This window comes from Protomyctophum bolini, assembly GCF_963924005.1.
Source record: "Protomyctophum bolini genome assembly, chromosome: 22".
NCBI lineage: Eukaryota > Metazoa > Chordata > Actinopteri > Myctophiformes > Myctophidae > Protomyctophum > Protomyctophum bolini.
In genome coordinates this window covers 5,245,066-5,254,583 of record NC_137883.1, presented here as the reverse complement: position 1 = coordinate 5,254,583, position 9,518 = coordinate 5,245,066, and the positions used below count along the sequence as shown (strand labels likewise).

Below are 9,518 nucleotides of genomic sequence, written 5' to 3'. Positions count from 1 at the left end.
GAGTGAGTGAGGATAGAGGAGCTAGGAGAGCAGAATATCTCAGGTACTATATAGCTACAGGATATGTTTGTTCTTGTTTTCTTGTGGGAAAAAGAGACCCTTTTTAAATAATATATAGGAGACCCTATGGCTGTGCCGTTTGTAAATGAGCTAAATCATCATCAAACCTGGAAGTTATGCGGGCATGCCTATAGTGAGTGGCAAAAAAAAACGACTTTCTGGCCTTGACAAGTTGACAGCCCATACATCCAAACAGAAAAGTCCTTATTTGATTGCATTAAATGACGTTAAACATTAAAAATGAACTTTGTCACTCTATGCGTGTGCATACCCTCCATTTGGTCCTGACTAATGTTCATGATAAAAATACCACATTTCTTTTCTACTCGGTCTGTGTCTCATAGGAGGGCCGTGGGCAGTTCAGAAACCCGTCCACCGGTGGCATCATCGTTAGGCAGTTTAAAAAATATATATATATGGAGCAACAAAGAGAGAGTCAACCCAAGTGCTCGATGGAGGTGCAATAAAAGTTTAAAAGAAATGTAGACCGACTGGTGCTTCAAAGATCAATGGGACTGGAATACTAGGGAAAAGGCTGTGATCCGAGACGCACTAAAACATTTTTAAAAACGAGGAGAGGGTGGGAATGAAATACTACTTTATTTAGGAATGTTTAAAAAAGCCAACATGTTTCGACTCCAAGAGCTGACAAACAAGCGTTTGATATATATATATATATATATACTGAGACATATCCACGTATGAGAATTTGCCCATCAGTGTTAGAGCGGGTGCAGTACTTAGTTTAGACAGTTTTTTGTTTAGACTAGTCATTGGTTAGACCAGTCATTAGTCCTACCACTACAACCTATCTCAAACCCTCACCCTAAACCTAACCTCCCACGGGGCAGCACACCTAAACCTAACCGTAACCCATGTCTAACCAATGACTAGTCTAAACTAAGTATGCACCCCGTTAGGGGTCACGCACGCGCGTGTAATTAGTGATGACCAATTACATGACGATAGGTTGAAAAGTGGTCCTTCAATGTTTCTCATTTTATTTCCACTTGCCTTGCCTCTCCCTCTTCATCCCTCTCTTTGTCTCTCTCGGAAACAATAAAACGATGGGAACCATGTCACCCACTTTTTGACTTGTAAATCCGTGATGTGACAATAAAAAGATTATTCTGAATGAGGACCTGAGATGCAAGCCTATAAAAAGGCACCAGCCTGGTACTCAGAAGTTGATACTCGTGAGTCATATTGTGGGATTATAAATGAACATTTATGGGTCCCATGGACATTGTATGAGTCCCGCTTCAATGACGTACGGAGTCATATCTTTGTCCCGTTTACAAATTGCAGCATTTATCTCCCCCATTTCATCTTGTATGGTTATAATATCATGGATATATTCATGTGGGAAATGTATCCGAAAGAAATAAACACAATTCTAAATCTAACAATTGCAGAGAGTATATGCAAACAACAGTGCAAAGTATACGCAAACAAAGTCAATTAAACGGCACCAAATTACAGTACAGTGCTGAGTACAGTCCATGGGACACCCAGAAAGGTCCACGGATGGGTCCATTATCAATAATCTGCATTTGGGGATGCAAAATACACCCTATATAGAGCGTCGCAGTCCCGCTCCCTTTCATGACGACGCCAGGGCCCAGGAAATCATTCCCAATGCATTTCTCCCCATAGACATTTCAAAAAGTACATTTATTTAACCCATTCTGACCTGAGATCAGATTCATACGAGGTTTCCACTGGACACACACTGCTCTGATTAACCCATTCTGACCTGAGATCAGATTCTAAAAATGTGAGTCGTTCTTCGATTCTTCAAAAATAGCAGACCTACAAGCTCGTAGCGCGCCACTCGGTGGCGCGCTATGAGCTTGTAGGTCTGCTATTTTTCAATAGCTAAAGCATAACATGATGCTGACACCAAAATGGGTTCCCGTTCAGAATGGGTTAAAGACCTTATAAGCGTCGTACAAAGCCAACTCGAGTTGTGACAACTCATGACAACAGACACAATATTTTGGACCAAACAAATCATTACAAAGAAGAAGAAAAACAACAACAAAAAAAGTGTTGTAAAACATTGTGTTTATTGTCATGATTTGTCACGACTCGAGTTGGCTTTGTCCGCAGCGTAAACGTCTTTAAATAAATACTTTCTGAAAAGTCTATGAGGAAAAAAAAGTTCCGGGGTCTCTCGAGGGGGCGGGACTATACTACCGTCTATTAGCGTAATTAATTAACGACTGTGGCCGGTCACAAGCTATAGTGGAAATGTAATAGGAATACAGAGCCCTCGCAATAATCTAGGAACACGTCAGAATATGTAATTTATTAAAGTAAGAATGACCAATAATCACACTAAACCGAATGAGAAAATCTGAAAAAAAAAAAAAAAAAAAGGTCAGAATTCTGTTCATTATGCGTGAAGAGAATTGGACTACACGCCACAACCAGGGGCCACAGGCTTGTCAGAGAGAGAGAGAGGCGTTTGGGAGGGCATTGTATTTTAATAATAATTGCATAAGATGACCAAAATGTAGATATACCATGTCAATGCACAAAATTGACATTCATGACAATAATTTCATACGGAAAAAGTCAGTGGCAAAGGATCTGCGAAGATGCTTTAATATCTTCGAGTCAGGAGAAGGCCTAATCTGATCCATTGCCCTCATCTTCGTCATCCTGAAAAGAGAAGAAAAGGTCAGAAACTACATAGAGAAAACGAGGCCAAACGTTTACCAGCTGCACGCACGCGCACACGCACGCACACACACACACACACACACACACACACACACCCACGCACACACAAACTCTGGTGACATTCACACCAGAAAGCTTTACTGCGATTAAAACGAATCCTGCTGCACGTTGTCAGGAAGTGCGCTTCGTCTGGCAGGTGTGAAGCATCAATTCGAATCCAAATGCGCATCAAAGAACCGCATTCTACTCCGACCAGTCAGCGACTGGCTTCGCTGCCAGTCGCACTTGATTACGACGATTCGGTGCAGGTGTGAATGCAATCCGCAGCAAATAAAAGGAAATGAAGGAAACAATGTTGGCGGTTGAGGAGCTGAACACAGAAGGCATATTTTACGCAGCGCAAAATATGCTACCGTGGACAGATAAGACGTGGTCGAATGAGAAAACCGAAGCGATTAAAAAAAAAAAATAGCAGACCTATACAAGCCACCTCGTAGCGCGGCACTCGAGCTTGTAGATCTGGTTATTTTTCAATAGCTAAAGCATAACATAATGCTATAAACACCAAAAGGGATAAACAATCATACTCGAGTGAAAGTGAGGGGCGCTCTTTCTTATCATCATACATCATCATCATACGTCACATTCTGCGCTCGGCCAATCAAATCATCACATTCCGTGCTCATACGCACAAAGCGGTGCATATGCGGGGGGGGGGGGGGGGGGGGGGGAGGGGTATGTTATTTTTTGCTTAAAAAAAAAAAAGGTGAAAAAAAAATAACATAACACCATCATTTCTACAACATCCCCCCCCCACGCCACCACCAACGTACCTGTTTCTGGTCCTTCTCCTCCTGCGAATGCGTAGAAGACGTGGTGGCCTCAAAGTCGTGGCAGGGAAGCGTGGCCATCCAGCTGGCCATGGAGCCCTCCTGGCACTCCGTCTCCACGATGCTCGGGTAGATGTGGTCCTCCTTGAAGGTCCTGATGGCCCCGTCCTCCCGGGTCCACTCCAGGCGCTCGTGGAGGCCGTCGCCGCCGAAGCGCTTGTTGTAGCGGTCAAAGTGCACCTGCTCCAGCACCAGGCCCAGCCCGGGAGCCTTGGGCACGTCGACCTTGTCCTCGCCCCAGCTGCGCTCCATCACGTCCTCCCGCGCGTAGCCCTTGACCACGGCCACGACCAGGCCGATCATCTTGCGGATCTGGTGCAGCATGAAGCTCTGGCCGCGCACCACCGTCACGGCGAACTCGGCGCCGCCGCCGCCGCCGGGGGGGACGAACGGCCGCCCGCAGGACATCTCCGTGATGTAGCGGCGGGCGCTGGGGTCCTTGGGGCCCTTCTGCGAGGTGAAGTTGTGGAAGTTGTGCGTGCCCTTGTAGAGCGCGAGGAGGCGGTTCACGCGCTCCAGCGTCTCCGGCGCCAGGCGGAAGGCGGCGGCGGCGTTCGCGACGTCGTAGTCCTTGGGCGCGAACGCCACCGTGGGCAGCATGTATGAGTACGTGCGCGCGTCGCAATTGTTCTTGGAATTGAAGCCCTGAGTCACTCGCTTGAATCCTGTGAAAAAAAAACGAAAAAAAAAACAGAAATCACAGATTAAAAATCTGGGAGAAATAGGAAAATACGACATTTGTTTTTTTTTCACCCACGTAGCTCATTTGAGTTACAGGCAATATTAAAACCCAGAGGACAATTCTACAAAATGACTTTCTAAAAGCCTTTTAATAAATAGATACATATCGTCGGGATATAATATCGAGAATATATATATCAAAAAAGAGAAAAACCTTCCAAGGAAGGGACTGCACACTCCAGGGAACAGAGACGGACAACTTACTGCATCAAACTTATGTAATAGCACGACGCGTTTCGTCGTGAGCTTCGTCAGGTGCTCTATATATATGCATGCTAACTAGACTTGCACCTCCTACGGGTCTTTTTGGACGTGCAGGAGTCCCTTTTTTGTCTCATATATATATATATATATATATATATATGGGAATGAAGACTTACCAAGGACTTGAATCTGTGGTGGCAGATTCTCATTGATCTTCTTGACAATGTCTTCGATCAACCACAGTTTGAGAGACACGACTTGGCCGGCTGCAGACACACCCTGAAGACAGAGAAGAACGCGTTTGATTTGTATTCGTGCCCCGTCGTATACTGTGCATTCAAATAAACAGAATACATTGAATTAAACCATTCTGACCCGAGATCAGATTCATAACAAGGTTTCCACTGGACACACACACTGGTCTGATTAACCCATTCTGACCTGAGATCAGATTCTAAAAAAATGTCAGTCGTTCTTCGATTTTTTTTAAAATAGCAGACCTACAAGCTCGTAGCGCGCCACTCGGTGGCGCTATGAGCTTGTAGATCTGCTATTTTTCAATAGCTAAAGCATAATGCTAACACCAAAATGGGTTCCCGTTCAGAATGGGAGTACCGGTACATTTAACTAGTAAAGTCTAGGGGGGCCAATACCAATTCATTAATTAACCTCAACTTTCAATAATACCCGACAATAATATTGAAGGAAGGGAGCCGTCCGTGTGACGCTTGCAGAAGAGTGGAGATATTTTTACAAAAAAAAAAATTGTACACATTTTCTGCCTCAACTTTATAATGAATTATTGTGAGACTGCGAGTGAACACAGAGCACTACAGATTATAATGCAGGCACAGAGCCAGGAATTATTCATGAGTAAGGCATAGCCAACAGTAGGCACCCCCCACAGACCCATAAGACAGAAGTTACCGAAATACAATGTATATTTATTTATGTTGAAACTTGGTAGCTGCAACTTATATTGTTATAGTTAGATGATTGGTAAATGATTAACCAACGACATACACTTTTATTTTGTACTTTCTTGAACCATGCACCTTAAAAAGGCCCTTAAAACATGGCTCCGAGGCTTCCCAAAACAAACTCGTCATGAGGCTCCTACTTTGGCCTCAACCCCCGAACCCACCTCACCCCTGCCCACGTTGACAGGCTGGAATGGCTTAGGGTCGACGACAGAGTACAGCGTCTTGCAATGGGGTCTGGTCCACAAGATTCGCTGGCTACACCACCAAGATACCCATGTACCTTCTTTAATGTCAACGAAGTCCACACCCACAACACCAAACCATGTGCAACCCAGATTCGGTACAAACAAGGGACTAAATTATTTCCGCTCCTATGCCAAAGGAGCGGAATGACGTTCATGCTTTAGCTATTTTTGAAAAATTGAAGAACCACTGACATAGAAACGTAGGTTTTTCAGAAAAAACTGTCGGGATGTAGAAGCCATTTTTTAGAATCTGATCTCAGGTCAAAATGGGTTATTAATGTATTCATTCCGTACGGAGCCATAGAACACACCAGCCTTAAGGCTCATACATAGTCTGGATTTTGGGTTGGTGAGGTGACCACCGCTCCGGTGGTGAGCTGACAGACAGAAGACTGGTTGTCTGGAGGGGTTTGAGAGTCTTTTCACCCTCTGGTGTGAAACGTGTCTGCCAGGTGCCTGCATGGTACCCCCCCCCCCCATTCACAGAACCGGTTTTCACGTGACGACATATAAATGAACGCTGCGCGCACACACACACACACACACCCACACACACACACACACATCAGAGCAAACCAGTTAAGTAATAAACTCAGGTGTTGCAATGTGTTGTGAGCTTGTAGATCGGGTATTTTCTATTTTTGCAACAAAAGAAAAAATAATTGTATGGTTCTAACCACTCCTATATGCCTTGAAATAAACGGACAGGGATTTAACATTGTTCCTGGAGCTTAATGAAATTAACTCAAGGCACCGCTCACTTCACACTTCGTGGGTGTGATTTAGTTAAGTTATAAGTGGTTATGTGTGACTATGTGGGTTATATAAATGCCACGGTGAGGCCTTTTAGGAGGGCCATTCAAGCGGAGCCTATAACAGCACCACCGTGCAGAACCATTATGTTCAAAGCTCCCTGTGACAGGAACAATCTACCCGTCCATATTCGTTCAATAACATCTTTTCATTTGTTCAAAACGGTGCTGTCCTCTCATCTTGAGACTATACCTGTTCATGTTTTCATTATTCATCACTGTAGCAGATCCATGATGCAATGATCCATGTTGTGTTATGTCTACGTTATGTCCCATAACGTATGTTGTTTTGTTGCAGTTTTTTTTTGTTTTTTTGCTGTTGTTGTTCGTTTCTTGTTCATCTAGGAATTGTATTGTTTTGTCTGGTTGAATTGTTTGTAAAAAAAAAAAAGTGTCTATGTATGAAGTGTACTTCGTGAGTTGCGGACCCCCTTGGAAACGAGATGGTTCATCTCAAGGGATTGTTCCTAATAAAGACATTTCAGACGAGACATTGCGGCTCGAGAATCCACCACTCCTTGAATGACGTGCCTGGTGCTGGTGAGACTGGTGCAACCAACGCACAGGGTCCTGGGCCTGGTGAGAGCAGGAGTGGACCTGGTGAGACGTATAGGAGCGGCCCCGGACAGGAGTCAACCCACAGAGAGCCTATAGTCCGTCCACGCGACAGCTCCTCTCACTCCCAGTTCCGGCAGAGAAGTTCCGGAGCATCGGGTTGTGTGGCCCTGGTCTTTCCCTAAATGGGACTGATCGAGGGTAGCTATACTGGGACGTAAGTCGGGACTTGATCACCCCCCCGGGTTAGGTCACCTGAGTGAGGGGTAATATGATGTTCAGAGACCCCGAAAACCCCGATGACCTTATAGGCCGGGTGCATCCTTGCGATTGTATTTTTGAGTGGTGCAACCACTCCCTTACGGAGCTGTGTGGGTGGGTGGGTGGCCGGCTGGGTGGGTGGGTGGCCGGCTGGGTGGGTGCGTCTGAGCATGAAAAAAGCACATATTTACTGTATATATATATGGTGATTTTGGGTGTACAGTACAGTACAGTAGAGGGACCCCCACACGGTAACTGTCATTTCTCAACCGTTTCGGACGTGGGGCGGCTCGCCCGGAATCGGCCCGGCACCCTGGGTGCGTTCCTGTGGGTCTGGAACCCCCCCCCCCCCCCCCCTCCCCCCCACACACACACACACACACACGGAGTTGCACCACTCACTTCACACGGGTGTGATTTCGTTTTCTGGGTGCAAGGGATTTGGTATTTAAAATCTAGTCACTATTGAATTCCCTGTGCTCGTGCATGTTTTACGTTACCTTATCTGTTCTGGCACATCTTTGGAAAGACATTTTCTTCATATCGTCGCCGTGGTTCTCAGGAATGCAGCCCGACTTAATAAGTGCAGAGACCAGGTCATCTTCAATGGTTCGAAACTGTATGCTCCCGGTGTTTCTCTGTAACATTCAAAAGGAGAAATTGTTCTCTGGAAAAAAAAGCTAGGTTTCCAATTCCATGTCAGTCGTTCTTCGATTTTTTCCCCAAAAATAGCAGACGTACAAGCTCGTAGCGTGCCACTCGGTGGCGCGCTATGAGCTTGTAGATCTGCTATTTTTTCCAACAGCTAAAGCATAACATGATGCCAACACCAAAAAGGGGTCCCCGCCCAGAATGGGTTAAATGCTTTTTAACACAATTAAATCACCGGTTTCAATTGAACTACAAAGTGTCCAAAATGTAACAATAAGTCAATTTGGTTCGCACTGGGACTTCACACTCAAGTCAGTACGTCCGAGACTAAAGTTTGTGTACGGTACCTGCATACCGTAGTAGCCCTTCCCAGAGTATGCCAAAAGGAGAACCACTTTCTTTTTGGGGTATTTCCTCTCGTCGTCGGCGGCGTTCTCCACCTCGGCCTTGTCCTTGCATCTTTTAGTGTCGTCGTGCTCATTCTCGGACGAGTCCACGCTCTTGTCATGGGCCCTTTTCGGTGGCTTCATGGTCTGCGTGAGTCCAGACTCCTCGCTCATCATCCACGGTGTGTCGACAATATTACTACTACAAAAGCAACCTGTGAAAAGCATAATGCGCATGGCTTCAATCACGTTCATCATGGCCATTTCAATGAATAACGCAGTAAATTATGCCACAGAATGGCTTGTTAACCGTTCATGTTTTGACAAGAGCTTGACTGGCTCAGTGGCTCTGATCCATAAGTCCCAATTTTTTCCAAGTAGCTTTTTGATTGAAGTATTTATTAAGAGTTTGCAGAATTACAGTACATTTCCAGCACAAATCAATACAGCAAAAAAAAAACTGTCAACTGTGAGTGGACGACCAAATAAAGCACTACACTTGTTTACAAGTGGGTCCACCTTGTTCAATTCATCATAACATTTAGAGACGTACAAATAACACACTTCTATACAGCCATAGCTAGCTATTCTCGTCAGGCTATGCCTACAAACAATCACATGTATGCAACAGATTCATGTATTCATGATACATGGCTATAAGTAAGTCGGCTTACCGTTGGTTTTTAAAGTCAACAGTCGTGGTTTAAATAAGGCACTTAATAGCGGTCCAAACATGAGCGTTTATTTCTCACTAAGTCATTGCAATGACAACCATTCTCCAAACAGGAGATCTTAAACGGAAAGACACGATCCAAAGGCTGGCTTGTTCCTTACAACAACAAAAAAGAAAGGGGTGAAATAAATAAATAAATCCTTTCCCGAAACCAATACAGCTATCAACGAAATTAAAGACGCACAGTTGATTTATTCACACATAAATCCAGGGTAACTTGGCCAACAAAAAGAGTCGTTCTGTGAACTTGTGTGCGACGCTATAAAGAACGCTTGCCTTGCATATAAGGAAGAAATGAACAACATACAC

General features: G+C 44.8%; 1 protein-coding gene across 1 annotated transcript; it reads right to left on the bottom strand.

Moving 5' to 3' along the window:
• Positions 1 to 2,358: 2,358 nt before the first annotated feature.
• Positions 2,359 to 9,518, bottom strand: pus1 (pseudouridine synthase 1). The gene is made up of 6 exons (XM_080756527.1): positions 9,151 to 9,518; positions 8,438 to 8,691; positions 7,940 to 8,077; positions 4,760 to 4,862; positions 3,582 to 4,303; positions 2,359 to 2,727 (listed from the first exon to the last, which is right to left on the bottom strand). Exons 1-6 carry the CDS (start codon positions 9,209 to 9,211, stop codon positions 2,695 to 2,697), a joined length of 1,311 nt encoding a protein of 436 aa, XP_080612653.1. The 5' UTR covers positions 9,212 to 9,518; the 3' UTR covers positions 2,359 to 2,694.